Source organism: Emys orbicularis, chromosome 1 (genome assembly GCF_028017835.1).
Source record: "Emys orbicularis isolate rEmyOrb1 chromosome 1, rEmyOrb1.hap1, whole genome shotgun sequence".
NCBI classification, from domain to species: Eukaryota; Metazoa; Chordata; order Testudines; family Emydidae; genus Emys; species Emys orbicularis.
In genome coordinates this window covers 12,147,657-12,168,914 of record NC_088683.1, presented here as the reverse complement: position 1 = coordinate 12,168,914, position 21,258 = coordinate 12,147,657, and the positions used below count along the sequence as shown (strand labels likewise).

The following is a 21,258-nucleotide window of genomic DNA, read 5'->3' as shown; positions in this document are numbered from 1 at the left end:
TCACCACCTACAGGCTCCCAAAGAGCCATGGGACAACTTTCAGTCCCTCCTGACGTGCGCTGGGGTGGGTCTGCTGCCCTCGGAGGCGAACATCTCTATTCCTCATTCCCAGCCTCTTGAACCTGCCGGTCCCCCATGGTTTCCATCTGCTCCAATACCTCCCTGCCCCTCGGAGTATTTTACATTCTTTGGCTGGAGTTGACAGGGCCTGACGGGCTGAGCTAATCTGGTTCCCACACTGGCGGGAATCTAAAACTAACATCCCCAAATGAGGTAACAGCACTTGAATCAACAAACCGCCCTAAACAGATGGACAGGGAGAGAGAACAGAGATTTCCCCCGGCCGCCACTCTCCAGCTCAGTGAAGTACCTCAGCTCGGCCCTGAGCACGGCTGACGTGGGAAAATCCAGGCTTCAAGGCAGGGTTTATAGCAGAGCAAGCTTGGCCTGCGCCTGCCCCAGTCGGAGGCCTGCTTTCCCATGTCAGTCGCTGTGGGGGCAAAGCCGCCAGGCTGCGACGCTGCGCAGATCTCCAGGAAGTAAAGGCCTGTCCTCCCAGCCCGAATCCTTTCCTTTTCTGGTGGCGAGGGAAACAAGTTGTCACGGGCCCTTTAAACAATAAATCAAATCAATGAGATGAATGATATGGTGTGTCTGAGAGGCCCAGCAACAGGTTTCCCTGCCTAGGGAAACCAGCCCTGCTCTGGCGACATTATACTGAGCAAGGGGCTTCCCCTTTAAAAATTCTTCTTGCTTCAAAGTGGCTGTGAGACAGAGTGTGAGGTGAACCCAGCAGACTGAACCTGGTGATTTAGGGGAGAGGCATGGGACTGGGTCTCAGGGGACCTGGGCTCTACTCCAGAGACTCCAAAAGCCTTTTACCAATTTTAATTGTGCCTCACGATGACTCTATGGAGGTAGGAAAAGTAGACAGTAAGGCCCACTTTACTAGCTACTGAAATGCAGCCAGCTCTGGGGTGGCGGGCAGCAGCTCTTTAACTGAACACTGCAATGCTACCGCATAAAAACAGCAGAATACTCTATCCAGCTGGAACTATGTTCTGCCTCTCTAAATCCCTGGTGCAGTCATGAAAATTGGAATTGGGACTCCAGAGTTGAGACCCTCACCAAAACCACCACCACCTCTTAAATAGTCACAAAGGGGGCGGAACCACGTCTCATCTGCAAGACAGCCCCGGCTGCAGCCCAGCACCTAGCTGCATGGTGGGGCAATGGTTTAGATCTCACTTAAAGGGAAGAGTGCTACCTACTGAATCAACAGCACTGCCTCCAGGTCTCCCACCCAAGTACTGACCCAGTGCCACACTGCTGAGCGTGGGAGACCTACCAGGATCACATCACAGAGCAGTTTTGCTGCTCATTAGTGGCTTCAAAGGGGAGGTCTTGTGAGGCTTAATTGACTAACCTCTCTCAGCTCTTTGAGATCCTTCGCTGTAAGATGATGCTGAAGTGCAGATACCACCAGGACTGTCTTGGCTTCTCCCCAGCCTAGAAGAGCACACTAAAAGGCCCCGAATACTGTCATGACTGCCTCAGTATCATCATGCGGGGACGTTGCAATGGCATTTGCCTCACGACACGGTAAGCCAATGAGCTGAGTCCAAGAGAGGGTCTAGAAAGGGGGCCACGCCATGGCACTGGCACAAAGCATGGGCTATGCAGGAGACAGCTTTCTCAGGGGCCGGATTGGGACTATGGAATGAACTCCCCCAAGAAGTAACCTCATCAGCTTCCACTTCAGGTGCAAGGGGAACTTCTCAGCTCAGCCTCCTCTAATATAAACACAGAGCGGCCATGTACATTACAAAAAACCCCACCCTCAAAATAAAACCCTACCAAAACAAGCCACTCCATTGCACAGACAGCTCTCCCCCTGGGGCAAAGAGGAATGAGAACAAACCCCAAATAACAGATATTCGCCATGTTGCTTAATGCACGATTGGAAGGTGGCAGATCCTATTGTGAACCTACAGAAAATAGACTAGAGCATCTCAGTTTAAAGTGAACTCTGCCACCACAGGACAGACATGGAGGCTAGCGCAGGAGACTAGAAACCGGGACTCTTAGGTTCTCAGCTTGCCTCTGTTGCATGAATTGTGGGCAAATTGCTTGTAGCTCTCTGTGCCTGTTTGCAGAGTGCTTTGAGAGTCTCTGAGCCCCACCCATATGGTGCAGATGTGTTTCCTGTGCTATAGACACCTCCAGCCTGCAGGCTAGCAGAACACTCTGCGTTGTCCGCGCAGGCTGGCGGAGCAGAGTTCACCACAGGGCCGGCCCACAATATTTTGGCACCTGAGGCGGGGAGCTCAAATGATGCCACCATACCCCCTCACTTGGGCCAAAACTTTGAAAGGTCTCAATTCTGCCTTCTTCCTGTTCTACTCCTCTCATGGTACTGCTCTGCTACCTACCCCAATAAAGGAGAACTAACAACTTCAAATGCCTTGTTCAAAAATGTTAAGTGACACAACTTTCAAATGCCTGAACAGCAAATGTTACTTTTCTTGTCTGCATAGTAAACACTGGCATTTTTATCTGTTTGAATAATCAAAGTGGTGCTTTTCGTGCCTTCTTGGTTGCAAAGATTTGAACTGCTTCCTGAAGGTCCACAGTCTGGGCCAACTCACGCTCTATTGAGATGGTTGCAAGGCCGACCATCCTGTGTCATTGTAGAGCGTAAATGTGTTTTTATTAACTTCAGTTTGGGAAGCTGCGTTCTCCACTGGCAACTGTTACAGCAAGTGTTAGAAGTATGTGCAGAGCAACAAAAGCATTTGGAAAGAGGGCAGTCATCTTATTTGTGCACATATATTCCAGAACAGCCTTTGGAGTTGATCCTGCTGAAATGTATCTTGAAAGGGCTTTCAGTTCATCACCTAAATCACTCGCATCAATATTGCGCATGTCATCATGTGTCAACACTGTCTCTAGTGCATTGTTGGTGTAGGTCTTCTTCAGGTATAGTGAGGAGTTTTGGAATATCATACAACTTCCCAAATATACTGCTGTGTTCCTTGAGCTGCATGAAATGTTCTTCAACTGACAGTATTGTACAATCTAGCACCTGGTTAAAGAATTCAACTTTGAATTGTTGTTTGGGGTCTCTTATGGGATTATCCCATGCCTCACAATCAAAATGTCTTCTTCTTTGGTGACTCTTGTATTCTTGAATGGGTGGGAAAATAGCTTCAGTGTGAAGTTCCTCTGCCAACTTCTGTGCACTCTTCAGAACGTTTTGAAATCCTTCATCTGACCGGTAAGACTGTAGGTATGACTTTGCTTTGTCCAGTTGTTCCATTGCTCCAGATATATCAAGGTCAACACCTTGGAGTCTCTTGCTTACAACATTTATTTCAAACAGTATGTCATGCCACAACACTAAGCCACACAGAAATTTGAAGTTATGTATGTTTCTCGTGATTCCATTTCCCCCTGCCACTGTTCTCCCACGAACAGTTCCTGTCATAGCATTATCCTCCATAATGGCAACTATGGCATCATCTATCTTCCCAATTTGATTTTTGATAGCTGTTTGATAGGCTCCACAATTTTAAGGAAGTTTCCATTGTTTGGCGCATACAGCTGATCTGAAGTGCCACGCAGTGCTAGGTTTTGGGTAGCAAGCATTCTCACAAAGGCAATGAGCCTTTTCAGAACATTTTGCCAGTAAAGAGACTCTGATGCAATCTTCTCTTGATGCTGATCATCTATGGTGGCCTTTAACCTTAGTCTCATCTCAAGCTCTTTCCACCTATGGAATGCTCTCTGGCGATTTGCAGCCTTCTCACGGCATGCCAGATTTTTCCAATGTGGCTGGAACATTAGACCGGAAGAGTTTGCAACAAAAACAGTATGCAGCATTCTGGGTTTTTGAGTACATAAGCCATGGTCTCTCCACTTTGTCACCATTGGGGATTTCACGCCAGTAATGTGTTGCATGGAAACTTCTATTTTCATTGTCTTTGAGGAACATGAAGTTTTTCACTTGCTGTGGCCCATGCAGTACAAGGAAGTCCCTCAGGCTACAGATCAAGTGGGTCCACAGTCCTGGATCATCTAGACTTAAGGAACTAAACTCAGCAGCAACTGTTTCTTGCGCCTCCACCACACTCTTCTCTGATCTACACTTTTCTTCAGGAATGTGCATGGTTACATCCATTTGAGATGGAGATATGGATGCTGCAGTAGCTGCCAGGTCACCTGCACTCTGACTAACTGGAAGATCAGGCATCTCCTCACCACTCACATCCTCATTGGGGCCGGAAGGCTCACCGTGAACATTTGTATCTATGTATCTCAGGAGAGCTCCTTCCTGCTTAGATAGAAAAGCTTCCTTTGCTTTCTTTCTTTTTCTGAATGCTGCCCCAGAGGGGCGTTTTCTTCTTTCACTCATGACTGCTGTTCTGTGCCAGCTATAGTGGCTCTCAACACTCAATTGAAGGGGACAAATAAGTAGGCCCTGAGTGAGGGAAGATATCAGCGTCTTAAGGGCCTAACTGGCTCCTACTACTTCAGTTGACTGCCTGTTCTCCTCAAGTGGGTTCAGGGAAGCAGCAGGAAACAGGAAGCTCCCTGAGAAGCTGGTGTGAATCAGTCCAGGCTCCTGGGGGTGCCAGAGAGGTACATAAGAGGCTCCTCCTCCTCTCTCCCCCTGCAGCTCCTGATGCTTTCTGTTATTCCCTCTCACCTTTTCTCCTGCCTTCCTGTTATGTCTCTTGTGCCCTCCTTCCTCCAGCCCAGCACTCCACCATCTCTGTGCATCTAGAGCAGAGAGAATACATATGCACCAGCAGCAGACACCATTTTCTACACTCTGGGTCCTAGTGGCGCCCCCCCACAGTCTGGCACCTGAGGCGGCCGCCTCAGTTCGCCTCATGGTAAGGCCAGCCCTGGTTCACCACCACGTCCCCGGCCCGCTGTGACGTGAGGAGCTGGCCACCTTCGCTTTGCAGTCCTTGCTGAACGGGCAGTGGCAGAACTCCCAGTGAGCACGTTTGGCCAAGGCAGCTTCCCTGCAGCACTACACGGACGACCCCCCTTCAACGCTCACGGCACCTGCTCACACCCCCTTCCTAAGAGCCAAGTAATTCAGGGGCATAAAGCTTGATCCTGCATCACTGAACCTCGACTTCAATGGCAGCTGGACCATAAGGAGATGGGATATAATGGGGTTTATGCAGCTGCAACCCCGGGTAAGAGAGCTCCATGTCAGAGAGCCACCATATGTGCTCTTACAGGGTAGGATGGTCTTGTGATGAAAAGCTGACCAGCCGTCAGAATATCTTCTCTCCCTGGCTCCGCCACAAGCTTGCGGTGCCTTCGGCACGGCACCATTCTGTGCCTTAGTTTCCCCATCCTTAAAATGAGGATATTGATCCTGACCTAATTAACAAGGGTGCGTTGAGGCAGATTTCATTCGTATTTATCAAGTGCTTAGAGATCCACAGATGGAAGGTTTTAGGGATGGATGAAGCACAGAGTCAATACATTTGCTCTTGTGTGGGAGCTTTCCATCTTCAAAGAACTTCATAGCCGTTCACGCAGCAAGCTGCCAACCCCGTTCTCTGATGTTATTCCCTCCTTTGACAGCTGGGGAGTCTGAGGTTCAGAGAGGTGATGTGCCCCAAGTCACACAGGAGAAGCCACTGATTAGACTTCGGGACTCCTTGGCTCCTAACCCTGTGCCCACATCACAAGGCCATGCCGTTTGCTTAGTCAATTATTGCCTCAGCAGAACAGACCGAGGTGAGAACAGACAGAGTCCTGCACTGGGAGTCAGGCGACCTGAGTTCTAGTACCACCTCTGCTGCTACCCACCCAGGGGTAAGTCACTCTGCCCCAAATCCTCAACATATCCAGGTACCTGATTCGTTTCAACAGGAGTGCAGTACCTAAATATCTTTATGTGATACTGTTTTCCTCTTCCACCCTTTGTCTGGCTTGCCTAGTTAAATCACAAACTCTTTTGAGCAGGGCCTGTCTCTCACTATGTGCATGTACAGCACCTAGCACGCTGGAACCCCGATCTGGGTTGGGGCCTGTAATCATGGAACAATCATTGACTCAATCATGGAACAAAACAGTCCTCTTTGGTAGCTCTCGGTGTGCTGCTTTCCCTTGTGTTACGAAGTGCGTGAGATTCTTTCACCTGACTGTCAAGGTTTGGCTAGAAACTTGTTTACCAGATTGTCAGAAGGGGGAAGCAGATGCGGCAGGTTCTCAGTTATCTGCTTAGCTTGGGAGACATACAAATTGTTCTGATTTTCAGGAGTTCCTATCATGGGGAGTTAAAGGTAGCTGAGCGCGAGCATTCCAGGAGCTGGTGAGGCAGGGACCTTCGAATGCTGGTGGGATGCATAATCAAGATCTTACTGCAGCTGCTTAAATATTTAATTAGCATGTTGTGTTAACAACATTTCAGATAATTATGTCTCTAAGAAATTGGAGTTGCAGACTTCCTGACGAGCCTGCCAGAAGGTGCGAAAGTGCAGCTCCCATAAGCATACCGGAGACGTGGACAAGGCTAACCTATGATGTTCACATGCCGACTACCCGACTCGGAAAATGAGCCGGAGGGGAGGGCCGGGGAGCGGAACTTAACCAGGGTCATTTCAGCACAAAGGGGCATTTCTCGGTTTTATTTTAAAAATGTAAACAAAACCCATGGTTGGTTTGGAGTGGTGCCACCAGCATGAGCCCTGGCCGTGTAGAGACAGACACCACCATCAGGAGAGGACTGAGCACACGACCTTCAGAACGAAGCACAAGTCCCTGCCGCTAACCTCCTTTAGCTGTGAGTAGCAGGCTGTTACCGTCACGCTCACACACACTAAGCTAGTGTAGTACAGTATCCGTTCTCTGCACACACACCCCTTCTGACCATCTGAGGTCGATGGGAGTTCACGTCCCATCGAGGGTGTGATTTTGTGACAAAGATGTGTATACAGACAGACACCACGGGGTCTCAGCAGGGATCAAGCCCAGCACTGTCAGCACCCACAGCACAAACCCTGCCACTTAGGCGAAAGGAGGAATTTACTCCTTGAGCTGTGCGCCAGTCGCTGGGGCCTGCTGCAGGGAGAAGAGAATCCCAGGCTACAGCCAGCGTGTTAGACAAACAAGATTAAAAAAAGTGACACCCAGTTTAGGTGCAAATTTTAGGGGTTGTAAATAAAATACAGGAGAAACATTTTCATGAATGAATATGTACCCAGGGTGGTTGAAAACTAGGGGTTATTTTTGGTCTGGATTTAAAGATCAGATTTAGAGATTTAACAGAGATCGGGACGGGACCTAATGTGGGGAACAGACTATCCCACGCCTGCCGACAGCAGAGTTCTTACAGCTTCCACTGAAGCACCTGAATCTGGCCAGCATCAGACAGGGTACTGAAGCAGATGGACCTTGGTTCTGATTCAGTCTGACAAACTATGTTAAACAGCCCCCTGCAAACCTGTCTCTTGCTACTGACTGACAACATGGAAATGAAACTAACTAGAAACACCAGCGAAACAGGCCAGTGTGTCTTCATCCTCCAGTCCAAGTGAAATGTACCAGTGGGGAAAAGTAAAGAGGAACGTAGGACGAGCCAGACTGGATCAGCCCTGAGGTCCATTCAATCCAGGATCCTGTCTCTGGCAGTGGCCAGTACGAGTTGTTAGAGAGGAAGGTGCAAGAAACACTAAAGTGGGCAGTTCTGGACTATCCCACCCAAAGCAGAAGTTTCCTCCTGACCTCCGCAGTGAGAGGCTGGCTTATGGCCTAAAACATATGAGTTTATCCGTTCCAGACATGCATTGTTATTTTGACATGACAGAACAAGGAGCAATGGTTTCAAGTTGCAGTGGGGAAGGTCTAGGTTGGATATTAGAAAACACTTTCACTAGGAGGGTGGTGAAGCCCTGGAATGGGTTACCTAGGGAGGTGGTGGAATCTCCATCCTTAGACGTTTTTAAGGCCCGGCTTGACAAAGCCCTGGGTGGGCTGATTTAGTTGGGGTTGGTCCTGCTTTGAGCAGGAGATTGGACTAGATGACCTCCTGAGGTCTCTTCCAACCCTAACCTTCTATGATTCTATGATTTTAAATCCTCTTTAACTGTGGATGCTTTATCCATATTATCCATGTTAATGCCTAATACTTTTTGGAATCCTAAGCAATTAAGTCATCAGAGGTGTTATCAGTGACGCAGATAAAGACACAGATGGGGTTTTTAGTCTGACAGCGTCCATTTAAGGAGCTAATTTCCCCCCAATAGCGGCAAGAAAGAGAAGGGGTGACTGATGACCAGGTGGTGGCAGCAGCGAGTCATTTCCCATCTCAGATGTTGCCTATCAGGCTGCGATTTAGGTGCAAGCTTGCACCAACCCCACAAGAGTGCTTTCAAGGGGCCCGCTGGCCAGCCATCAAGCCATTGTATTGCTTGAGAGGCCAGAAGTGGCTCAGAGGCCCTGCCTCTCAGAAACGCGCAGGGCTGCCACTCACAGAGTCCCAGCCATTTTCAGGCTCTCGCTTATGTATGTTTTTTAAGCCTGCATGGTGGGAAAGGGGATTGACTGTCTGAGTCCATCCCTAACATCCATCCCCAGAGCCAGGGGGTCAAGCTGGACCCGGACAGGCACATCTTCACCTCTCAAACCAAGCACTCCCCGCCCCCCACCAAACAAACACACACACACACAGGAGAGGGAGTGATAGACAGGGATTAACAGGCTGACAAACAGAAGGGGGAAGGTCTGCTTCCCTCTCGGTCCTGGCAGCTTCAGAACTGCCGTGATCTGTATGAATATCGCTGTGCACTGCACAACAGACTCTTTCATCAGAAAAAAGCAACAGAGAGTCCTGTGGCACCTTTAAGACTAACAGATGTATTTCATCAGAGGATCTCAACGCATTTTACAGACATATTGGGGAATCGCGGCTTCCTGCATTCCAGTGAAGTTAGGGTTATTCCATTTTACAGGTAACAGACGCCGCACAAGAAGTTTAACTGACCTCTCTGAGACCAAGCAGGGAGAGCCACGGAAAGGACCCAGAAGTCCTGACCCCCTCTGACTCGGTATTTATACTATCATGAGCCCCACCGGCGCCAGAAACTAGAGCTTTATACTGTCCTAGAGCAACTCCGAATCGGAACTGTGCTCCAAATCTGAAGCAGGCGCTCATGTTCTGTGGCGAGTCAGCTGGTCAAATAATGCTGGCTCCTCCTCCTCATTTCCCAGGTGCTACATCATATTACAGACAGCGAGGAATAAACTAAATACTTCCCCAGATAAGCAACTGCTGTGGTAGGATGTTATGTGACAGTGAATGACAAGTGAGGGGTCCCTGAGCTGTGGTGTGGGCCACATTCAGAAAGAGTCTGAGTACTCCTGGTAGAAAAGATAAGTGCCAGGTTCTCCTTTCCACCTAAACCAGTTTTACAGCTGGTAACTCCACTCACTTTTGTGGAGCTGCTCCCGATCTTCCCCAGTGCAAGCAAGAAGAGAATGGGGACTTTTCTCTCTCCCTCTAGGGTTTTCTCAGAAATTGGCTGTTAAAATCATGTCAGAACTGAAGTGGAGGCAGAGGGAGCGAGAAGGTAATCAGAATGACGTGGTTTACAGGTCCACTCTCACAACCTGCCATGGCCAGAAATGAATCTCATCTCCTACTGGAACCCTAGTTTTCCAGAGCTGTAAGGCATGTGTGCCTAGTTCTAATTGTCTGCAAGATACAGGACTGTAACATTGTGCCCGGCCCCTTGGTCTAATAGGGCTTTTTTGACCTTAATATAGAGAGTCCCCAGATTGCAGGTCATTTGCTGTATGATGAGCAGTCATGCTACCTTCTGCTGTGGCGTTGCTAGGTCTCATAAAATAAGCAAGTCTGTCTGTGCTAGTACTTGGATGGGAGATCTTCAAAAACCAACCAACAAACCACCTCGCTGCTGTGCTGAATGGTGCTGGTGAGTCAGCAGGGGCCGCTGTTCACTCAATATTGAGCGAGCACCCCAGCATGCTATTGGAGGGCAGTGCGCCCCTGGAAATATCATCTCGTAGATGAGATCTAAATCCAAGGTCCTGACCACTTCTGGGATGAAATTCTGGCCCCAATTAAGTTAATGGCAAAACTCCAACGGACTTTAACGGAGGCAGGATTTCACCCTGGACTTTAAAGCTCCATCTGCACTTTTCCCAACCAACTTGGGTTGGTTAATGCTTGTTTTCTGACCATCTTCCTACTCTGGTAATTATAGTCTGCCTATCTTTAACTCCTGCAACAGTTTCAGCTGGATACGGTCTCTTGCCTTATTGGGTAGTATTGCAGTGTACTGTTAAGCAGTTGCCATTTTCCACCCCAGAAGCGATTGCATTTCAATAGCTGGTGAAATCATTCCTGTGCCTACAGCTTGTCAAGCGCTTTGAGATCCGTGGGTTAAAAGCTGCAGGGAAGTTGCTGTTGTAGCCAAGGACAACGGGGTGTTGTATGCAAAGGAGGGTACTCACACAGTGTATAGGCTTGTTCAGGGTTAGAATGATTGCTGAGTCGTTGGACAGGTTCTGGTCCTCACAAAGGATCTGGAAAAAAAAAAAAAAACCCAACCCAAGTCATTTCTGCATGGTGGAAGGACAGCTGGTCGTTGATACAGCAGATTGATCAGAGACACAGGATTGCAAACACTCCAATCAGTTCTATAGACTGTGTTAGGCAGGTCAGACTAGATGATCTAATGGTCTCTTCTGGCCTTAGAATCCACGAATATGAATCAAGAGGCAGAGATGGCAAAGGCCTGACAGGTCTCCAGGGCCCATCTCCCAACCCTTTATAGATAAGTCTCCTGAACAGTCTGGGCACTTCTAACCAGGAAACTGTTGTCTGACCTGTATTTGCTAGCGCATGTGCCAAAACGGGCTTAGGACCTAGAGCAAGGGGTCAGCGGGAGAGAGCTGGGTCTCACCAGCGTGTTCCTGCCAATAAATGGTTGGAGTCAGACACTCCGTCACGTGATTTATGGGAGTCAGCCATGATGCACGCCCACCCACTGTGAAAACAAACCTCCAAAATAGTTCCCTCTCCCGGCTTCCTGTTACCACGGCCCCCTCTCCTGTGCTTGATGCAGCTCATGTCCTAGCCCCATCATCTAATTTCTGTTGTTGTTTATAGCATGCCCAATTACTAGAGCAAACAGAAACACCAGATATGGCCTCTGTCCAAAGCCATAACAATCTAATTCCTCTCCAAGTCAGTCAGGGCTGGATTCACAAAAGTACCTAGGTGCCTAAACCCCAGATTTACAAACCTAAGTCCCAGTTTTGGCTCCACTGCAATCCTCAAAACTCCCGCTGAACCCAGGAGATGCCAAACCTCCCTCGGCACCTGTGTTTGTCTTAAAAATGGCCTCCGTGCCTATGTTCCTGCCTCTGGGCCTTGGCACTGATGCCTCATCCTAGGCACCTGGACCCCTATCTCCCACTTAAACCCCAGAGCAATTCACAAACCAGGGGAAGGCAGGCGTTTGGCTGTCTACGTCATCTGTAGGGCCAACCCGAGAGGTGTGCTCAGAGATCGCCTACCAGACTGGGCCCATCAGGTGAGTTCAGCGGAGGAAGGAGAAGGAAAAGGAAGAGCTCCCACGTAACAGCTGCAACAGGAGAGATTGAGGGATCCCCAAATCAGAGTATCTGATGGGAGAGCTCAGTGATTTGAGCACTGGCCTGCTAAACCCAGGGTTGTGAGTTCAATCCTTGAGGGGGCCATTTAGGGAACTGGGGTAAAAATCTGTCTGGGGATTGGTCCTGCTTTGAGCAGGGGGTTGGATTAGATGACCTCCTGAGGTCCCTTCCAATCCTGATATTCTATGATTCTATTCTATGATCTAATAGTTAGTGGCACTCACCTGGGATGTGGGAGTCTCCCACTCAGGCAGAGGGGGGACTTGAACCAGGGGGTCTCCCACATCCCAGAGGAGTGTTCCAACTGCTGGGCTGAGTAATGAGTGAGGTAAGACCTTCCCCTCTGCTGCCTGGCTTCTTGCAAAAAACATAGGTAGCTAACCCCACAGCTGGGACTCACAAGCGGAGCTAGGCACCTCCCGGCAGCCCAGACTTAGCTCTGACGCAGGGGTGGGGCTTAGCACACACCCCTCTGGTTGGCAGCTAGCTTAGGCGGCTCCATGCCTAGCACGCTGGCTTTTGTGAATGGCAGTCTAAGGCGCCTGTCTGTCCCCATTCATTGTATAGAGACCCTGGGCACCTACCTCCTGTGATTTTCTCAGCACTGAGTTGCTTGGTGTCACAAAGCCTAAGGACCTTTGTGACTCCAGCCCTCGCGCCCTCCATTATACTCCCCATCCCACCCCTGAAACGAGACGTCTTTCCTGAACAGCTTCCCAACAGTAGTCCTCCTTCGCCCCTCTCTCCAAATCTATACACTGGGAGGGTTTGTCCATTCCTGTCTTGCAGGCTCAAGAGGCTTTGTAGAGGCTTCCCCTGCAAGAGATCACCCTCTGACGACGACAGAGATACATAAGCAATGACACATGCTGTAAGGAACCCCTGACCTATGCACACACTGGGTGCTGCTTCAAATGAATAAGCTGCTTTAGGAATAAAACACAAGCCTCTGCTCCTTGAGCAGAAACAGGATCTCTATTTGCTGTCAGCAGCAGTAGTAGGGCTTGTATCTTTTCCGTGGTCCAGCCACCAGAGGGAGACCTGATCACACATATTGAACCTGGCATGTCCCAGTGCCACAAGGCTTGACAGGCTTAGGCTGCCCGAGAGGAATGAGCCTTCTCTCCTGCTGGCTTTGGGCCTGCTCACCTACACCCAGGCCCCTGTTACCTTATTTTGGGGCAGAGAATCACTGGGCTTGGATTCCCTGCTAGGAGCTGGAGTGTGGCGGCTCGGTGAAGTGCTGGCTATAATGGAGATCACAGTTCCAGAGCTTGAGGCTGGTGGCTGTGATACAACACCAGACTGCTGTGTGGTTGCAACTGCAGCTTCCGTAGGTTTGGTAGCACTTTCCGTAGTTGCCACAGGTTTCACTGGCTGGTTCTGGGTGGTACGTTCCTTGTCTGTATTAACACCTAAGCTGCTTCCTAGACATCAGAACACAAACAAACAAGACATTGATAAGTTATAGTGAAGCCTCATCAACATGTGAAGAGCAGACAGGCGCCACGAGGAGCGATGAACGGTGAACTGCAAAAGGAAGCTTTCGCCTAAACTTTACATGACATTTATTGGCAGCCCTACCTGTATCCTGAAGTTTTTTGCCGAGGAATTTCCTTAGTGGTGTTTATTAAAATAAAAGAAAAGGGGTGGGCAGGGTGGGGGCAGGTTAGAGAATACGGATATGTAAAAACTTGCTGTAGATAGTTATATTTCCTTGAGATGAAACCTCACCACACCGGGGCCTGAAGGCTGCCCTGCTTTATGCCAGGCTAAAGCCACGCTCTGAGGGGATTTCCCAGGGGCCATAGATGCCAACTCCATGGGTGCTCTGGGACTGGAGCACCCACGGGGAAAAATTGGTGGGTGCTCTGCACCCACCGGCAGCTCCCCGCCCCCCTGCCCCAGCTCACCTCCGCCGCCGCTCCACCTCCGCCTCCTCCCCTGAGCGCCCCACGGCTCCGCTTCTCCCCCTCGCTCCCAGCGCTTGCTGCCGCGAAACACCTGTTTTGCGGCGGCAAGTGCTGGGAGGGAGAGGGGAGGAGGGGGAACACGGGGGGGAAGAGGCGGGGCTGGGGCGGGGATTTGGGGAAGGAGTCCAATAGGGGCAGGGAGGGGGCGGAGTTGGGGCGGGGACTTTTGGGAAGGGGCTGGAATGGGGGCGGGGCAGGGGCAGGAGGGGGCGGGGCAGGGGTGGAGTCGGGGTGGGGCCGGGGGGGGTTGAGCACCCACTGGCGCTGCGAAAAGTAGGCGCCTATGCCAGGGGCTGTGATGGGGGGAGGGTGCCAGCTGAATGCCCCCACAGATCCCACTTATAGAAGGATCTCGCTGATTTCTTCCAAGACAAAACTGATAAAACACGTGACCTTCCCCGTCCCCTCAGCTCACCTCCCCTCCTACAACCCTCTCCTCCTTCTCCCCTGTCACAGACACAGCAGTTTCTCATCTGTTCTCCTCCCCTAACCTCTTCACTTGCCCCAGTGGCTTCCTCCCACTTTATCTCCTGATCTCCCTCAAGTCTATTCTCATCCTCTCCCTTATGCTTCTCCTTAACCTCTCTCCTCCGACTCCTTCCGATCACAACACAAACATGCTTTGGTCTCTCCATTTTTTTAAAATAACCACCACCTCTGCCCCCACTTGCTGCTCCAACAACCCACTCCCCCCCATTTCCCTTCTCCCTTTCATCACGAAGCTCATTGAATGCGCTGTCCACAGGCGCTGTCTGGAGTTCCTCTCCTTCAGTTCCACCCCAGACCCTCACCAGTCTGGCTTCTGCCTCTTGCAATCCACTGAAATCGCTCTTGACGAAGTCTCTAATGACCTGTTCTTAGCCAAAGCTCAGAACCAGTCAGTTCTCCATCCTCACCCTCCTGGAGCAGTCAGCAGCCTTCGACACAGTCAGTCATGCTCTTCTTGAGATCTTGTCCTCCCTTGGCTTCTATGCCTCTGTCCTCTCCTGGTTCTCTCTAATCACTCCTTAAGTGTGTCCCCCTCCGACTTTCTACAAGGGCTCTACAAGGCTCTGTCCCGGGTCCTCTTCTCTTCTCCCTCTATACCTTATCCCTGGGTAAGTTATCCGTAAACACAAATTCAACCACCGTCTCTGTGCTCTCTACCTCTCTACTCCAGACCTGTCTCCTTCTATTCAAACTCAAATCTCAGCCTGCCTTTCTGATGCTTTGTGGATGTCTAGCCTTCAGCTCAAGCTCAACATGGCTAAAAGAACTCTTAAACTCCCCCCCCCCCCCCAAAAGAGAAAATCTCCTCGTAACCTCCTCTCTTGATCACAGGCCTGTAACCTGGGTATCATCTTTGATTCAGATCTCTGTCTAGGTCAGGGGTAGGCAACCTTTCAGAAGTGGTGTGCCGAGTCTTCATTTATTCACTCTAATTTAAGGTTTCGCGTGCCGGTAATACATTTTAACGTTTTTAGAAGGTCGCTTTCTATAAGTCTATATTATATAACTAAACTATTGTATGTAAAGTAAACAAGGTTTTCAAAATGTTTAAGAAGTGTCATTTAAAATTAAATTAAAATGCTGATCTTATGCCACCAGCCTGCTCAGCTCGCTGCCAGCCTGGGGTTCTGTTCACCTAGGCCGGCAGCGGGCTGAGCAGGGCCTATGGCCGGGACCCCAGACCTGGGGGGGGGTGGGGGGGGTGTTTCAGGGGTCAGGGCAGAGGGCTGGGGGAGGGGTTCAGGGCAGAAAGCTGGGGTGTGTGGGGGGGAGTTCAAGAATCAGGGCAGAAGGCTGAGTGTGTGTGGGGTGTTCAGGGCAGAAGGCCGGGTGTGTGTTGGGGTGGGGGGGGGGTTCAGGGCAGAAGGCTGAGTGTGTGTGGGGGGGTTCAGGTCAGAGGGCTGGGGGCTGTGGGGGTGCAGGGCAGAAGGCTGGGTGTGTGTTGGGGTGTGGGGGGTTCAGGGCAGAGGGCTGGGTGTGTGGGGGGGTTCAGGGCAGAAGGCTGGGTGTGTGTTGGGGTGTGGGGGGTTCAGGGCAGAGGGCTGGGGGTATGGGGGTGCAGGGCAGAAGGCTGAGTGTGGGGGGGGTTCAGGTCAGAGGGCTGGGGGCTGTGGGGGTGCAGGGCAGAAGGCTGGGTGTGTGTTGGGGTGTGGGGGGTTCAGGGCAGAGGGCTGGGTGTGTGGGGGGGTTCAGGGCAGAGGGATGGGGCTGTGCGGGTGCAGGGCAGAAGGCTGGGTGTGTGTTGGGGTGTGGGGGGTTCAGGGCAGAGGGCTGGGGGTATGGGGGTGCAGGGCAGAAGGCTGAGTGGGGGGGGGTTCAGGGCAGAGGGATGGGGCTGTGCGGGTGCAGGGCAGAAGGCTGGGTGTGTGTTGGGGTGGGGTGGGTTCAGGGCAGAAGGCTGAGTGTGTGGGGGGGGGGTCAGGGCAGAAGGCTGGGGTGCTCGGCTCATGGGAGTGCTCCCAGCCCCCTGCCCTGAGCGGCTCATAGCAGGGGGCTGGAAGGGATATGCCCTGTTCCACCCCCTTCCCCCAGGCTCCGTCCCTACCTCTCTCTGTCTCCTCTACGGAGCTGTGGGCACGCTGTCGCTCTTCCCCCTCCCCCTCGCTAGGGCCATCAGCTGATTGGCGCAGGGACGGAGAGGAGGAGGGGCAGGAAAGCACCACGCTGGGGGGAAAAGCGGGGGAGGGGGGAAGCTTGGCTGCCGCAGAACCAAGCTTCTGCCTCCTGCCCCCGCAGGGGAGAGCGGTGGGCGGAGGTGCTGAGTGGGGCTGGGGGCCGGGACCGTGGCAGGGAGCTGCGTGCCACTCAAAATCGGCTCGCGTGCCGTGTTTGGCACGCATGCCATAGGTTGCCGACCCCTGGTCTAGGTCTTCAAATCCAGGCTATGTCTAAAGCTTGCTGATTCTTCAAAAAAGAACTAGATAAGTTCATGGAGGATAGGTCCATCAATGGCTATTAGCCAGGATGGGCAGGGATGGTGTCCCTAGTCTGTTTGCCAGAAGCTGGGAATGGGCGACAGGGGATGGATCACTTGATGATTACCTGTTCTGTTCATTCCCTCTGGGGCACCTGGCATTGGCCAGTGGCCACTGTCAGAAGACAGGACACTGGGCTAGATGCAGGGCCGTCCCTACCCATACGCAAAGTACGCAGCTGCATAGGGCGCCAAATTTCCTGGTGCCCTGCGCAGCTGCGTCCTGCTCCAGCCCCTGCTCCGTCGCTTCCCCATGGCTCCTGCCCCTGATCCGCCCCAGTCCCTCCCCCACTCCAGCCAGCCCTTCCCCTGAGGACCGCAGGAGGGGTCGGGCTCCCTGCACTCACCGGTAAGTACAGCGACCCGGCCCCAGCCTGCTCCGCTCCCCTGGCTCCCAGCCACGCTGCTGTGGCCAGCTTCCCCCCCCCCCCCCCGCCCCGCCAAGGCCTGGGGCCCCACACAGCCCCCCCGCGGAGGGGCTGTGGAGGGCACCAAAATGGCTAGGGATGGCCCTGGCTAGATGGACCTTTGATCTAACCCAGTGTGGCTGTTCTTATGTTCTTTCTGTAGAACCTCGCTAAGTTGCAGCTTTTTCTGTCCATCCACACAACTACAACTCCCATCCAGGCTCTCATCATCTCTCACCTTGATTAGAGCAACGTCCTTCTTTCTGGCCTTGACAAATACAGCCTTGCCCCGTTCGTATCCAGAATGCTTCTGCAACGATCATTTTCCTAGCCCATACCTCCCCTGCCTCCCCCTTCTCCATCGTGTCAAACATAAGCTGGCCTCCATGGCCTACCTGCTAAATTTTCAAACCAGCACAGACAGGGCCCTGCTAGGGACAAGCGAGGAGTTCGGCCTCTATGCTCCATTTGGTCCTGAGCCTCTTTTGCCAAGGCTGCCAACAAAGGGGCCACTTGCTAGGGTGGCTTTTGTGATAGGGACCCCTGGCCACTGGCCTGCGAGCCACCAGGTGATCTCACGCAGGCCGCTGAACAGCGGCTGGGTGGCAGCAACTGTCAGCCATGGCCAGGCTGAGCTCGACACGAACCCAAGACCTAGACCGGAAAGACTCCATAACCCGTTTTCTATTCCAGAGTCAGCCAGCATTCCCCCAGCCTCCAAAAACTGCACACAGTCCTGCTCATACCTGTAGTGGTTTCTGTTGTTTGGGGCTTCTGAGATGGAGACACGGCTGCCGGACCAGTGTCTGCAGAGCTGGGGACGTCAGCGGCGATGGTAGAGCTCGGGGTAACAGCCGTGTGAGCAGCTGGGGTGGCCACGGAGCTGAGGGTGGCTGCGGAGCTGAGAGTATGGACAACAGGGGCGGCCGGGGAGCTGGGGGCACCGACGGTGAGGGAGTCTGCAGAGCCGGTGGTGGTGTTGATCGCCGCTGTGCTCTGAGAGGTAGCACTAGCTTTAGTAGGCAGGGTGCCGGTGTCAGCAGGGGTCAGAGTGGTGGCAGGGGTCAGAGTGGTGGCATTAGTGTGGGATGGGGCACCAGCGGGGGATGGAGGGACGGTGCCAGGTGATGTTCCAGCACCAGTGAAGGATGGGACGCTGGCACCGCCTGGTGTATCAGAGGTGGTGGGGAGCAGGGTGCTGGCACCAGACAGGGCGTTGGTGGAAGTCGAGGCAGCAGGCAGGATGCCAGTGCCAGTGGAGGGTGAGGTGTCAGCTTTGGTGGGGGTCAAGGTTTGAGTGGGGGTCGGGGCACCCATAGTCTCAGTGCGGGGTTGGCTGCTCTGGGAGGAGGCATCGGCAGACGGGGCACTTGTGGTGGAAGCTGCAGTCGTGTCACTTTGTGCAATGACATCTCCTAAAAAACACAAAGGGCCAAATGGTTACAAAATCAGAGGAAAGGTTTCCTGGCTTCCATCCAGCCCCCTCCCCCCCCCCCCTCCACCTGCTCTTCATATGCACCATGTCCAGCGCGGACACTTGTGTAAATAGCTAATGTGTGGGAACCAGCCCCTGCCCACTGCTGAGAACACTCGCTCAGCACTTCCCCTGCAGCCCCTATAGGACCAGCTCACTGTGGGGGATTTTCAGAAAATGCCCCGAGGAGCAGCGTGGCAGAGGGGAGGGCTGAGGACGAGGTAAGGAAAAGGAGTGAAGAAGCAAGTCTAATGGGCACAAGTGTGGTAAACTGCATGGATCTTGGAGGGAGGAGCACAGGTTGCAGGAGGGAAGAGTGTGGAGGAGGCACCAGGAAGTCAGTCTGTGTGCACATGGCCACAATCCTAGGTGCAGACACAGCATCTCTGTAAATAGTTCTTACTGAACTGTTGAATTTTACAAGCATTGAGTCCTTTCATATTATCATCTAGACTGTGATACATGAAAAACCACGTAACGAGCCAATGGAGGAGCATGTGAGACTTGCCCCGAAGGCTCCTTCCCTCTTGCCACCCCTCCGCATTTTGTTCCCACGTCACCTCCAACCCAATCTTCAAAAGTACCCAGTTGAAGACTGAGTCTATAGAGAGGATCTGTGGCAGAGGGCAGCAGCAAGACAGCTCAAAACCACAAAAACCCAGTTCAGAGGGGTGAGCAAAAGAATAACACCAAAATTGATTTAAATTAAAAAAAAACAAAAAACAAAAAACCAAGCAGCAAACCAGACAGGGTACCTTGCATATTATACATTCACTAATGGTTCCTGCAGGTGACCCATTCTCCTCTGCCAACCAGGGGTGCTGGAACAATTTGTGTAGTGGGGGTGCTGAGAGCCATTGAACCAAACTGTACACCCTGTATATGATGGAAACCACTTCAAGCCAGGGGGTGCGGCAGCACCCCCACACCTCTCGTTCCAGCACCTATGCTTCCAACTGCCTGACTTAGGGTATGTCTACACTTTCGAGCTGGGGGTGTGATTCCCAGCTCACGTAGGCATACCCATGCTGAAAGCGGAGTGGAGTCGCGGTGTTGCGAGGTGCTGCCCATCCCAAATACATAGGGGCTGGCTAGCCCCACTCACGCTGCCACGGATATAATGTATTTTTAGCACGCTAGCTAGGAATTGCACCCCAACTCTAAACACAGACATCCCCAGTCTTCCAGCTGGGGGACAGTCAGTCAGGGTGTTTTATATGGAGAGAAAGGAAGTCCCTCCCTTAGCTCTCTACTTGACTGACAGCCTTCTTAGCCAATTGGCTTTACACATAGGCTCACGCCCAGACAGTTTGCTGGCTTGGGTCTCACTAAAAGCCTCCCCACCAGTAAAAGCGCCACCCTCCAAGCCATCAGTCCTGCTCACTCTCATCCTTTCATGGATTAGGGCCTGGGTTGAGTTCCCAGCTGGCCTGCTGAGTGTCCTTGGGCAAGTCACTTCACCTCCCTGTGCCACCTCTGTTCCCCATCCCAGCTTTCTGTCTGACTTGTCTTGTTAGCTCTTTGGGGCTGGGACATGACGTGTATGTGAAGTGCCAAGCACAATGAGGTCCTGATCTCCGCTGGGGGCCTCTAGGTATTATATAATTACACTGGTCTACAATTTTTGAGAAGTCGTCTGCTTCAGAGATAAAATGTGCTATTTATTATGTATTTTGATGTGCTGACTTCAAATATGACAATTAAAACAACTGATTGGCTACTGTTTCTAAGATATTTAAGTTTTTACATTTTATGTCTATGTATATTGTGTAGATAGTAGAGTTTTAATCATAAATTGTAAACCTAGGTCTTTTCATGTGTTTATGGTTGCGTTACATGATAATATTTCACCTGTCCTGTTTATGTAACACTTTAAAAATCAGCAAAAGGGTTATATAAACAAAATTTATTATGAAACAAAAGGCAAAAAACTATTCTGTACATAGTTTAGTCCTATTCAGTGTCTACTCGTCACTTCTTGGCTTGTCTCTTGTATTCATTAAATGGAGCATCTCTTGTCACTGTCCAGCAATAGTCTGCAAGCATTGATGGGCTCCATTTGCCCTGATAGCGTTTCTCCATTGTTGCAATGTCCTGGTGAAATCGCTCGCCATGCTCGTCGCTCACTGCTCTGCAGTTCAGTGGAAAAAAATCTAGATGAGAGTGCAAAAAATGTATCTTTAGTGACATGTTGCAACCAAGGCTTTTGTATGCCTTGAGGAGGTTTTCCACCAACAACCTGTAGTTGTCTGCCTTGTTGTTTCTGAGAAAATTTATTGCCACTAACTGGAAGGCTTTCCATGCCGTCTTTTCCTTGCCACGCAGTGCATGGTCAAATGCATCATCTCGAAGAAGTTCACGAATCTGAGGACCAACAAAGACACCTTCCTTTATCTTAGCTTCACTTAACCTTGGAAATTTTCCACGGAGGTACTTAAAAGCTGCTTGTGTTTTGTCAATGGCCTTGACAAAGTTCTTCATCAGACCCAGCTTGATGTGTAAGGGTGGTAACAAAATCTTCCTTGATTCAACAAGTGGTGGATGCTGAACACTTTTCCTCCCAGGCTCCAATGACTGTCGGAGTGGCCAATCTTTCTTGATGTAGTGGGAATCTCTTGCACGACTATCCCATTCGCAGAGAAAACAGCAGTACTTTGTGTATCCAGTCTGCAGACCAAGCAAGAGAGCAACAACCTTCAAATCGCCACAAAGCTGCCACCGATGTTGGTCATAGTTTATGCACCTCAAAAGTTGTTTCATGTTGTCATA

The 21,258-nt window shown here is 51.4% G+C and overlaps 1 protein-coding gene across 1 annotated transcript in view; it reads right to left on the bottom strand.

Moving 5' to 3' along the window:
• The window catches only part of PODXL (podocalyxin like), a gene marked incomplete at its 5' end in the record, with an annotated part of 36,980 nt that extends 18,543 nt beyond the window's left edge, over window positions 1-18,437 (bottom strand). Inside the window, 3 exons of the mRNA XM_065399547.1 lie at window positions 10,507-10,578; window positions 12,844-13,100; window positions 17,762-18,437. Of these exons, the coding sequence (XP_065255619.1) occupies window positions 10,507-10,578; window positions 12,844-13,100; window positions 17,762-18,437 (1,005 nt within the window). The remainder of the gene's footprint in view (window positions 1-10,506; window positions 10,579-12,843; window positions 13,101-17,761) is intronic.
• Window positions 18,438-21,258: the final 2,821 nt, after the last annotated feature.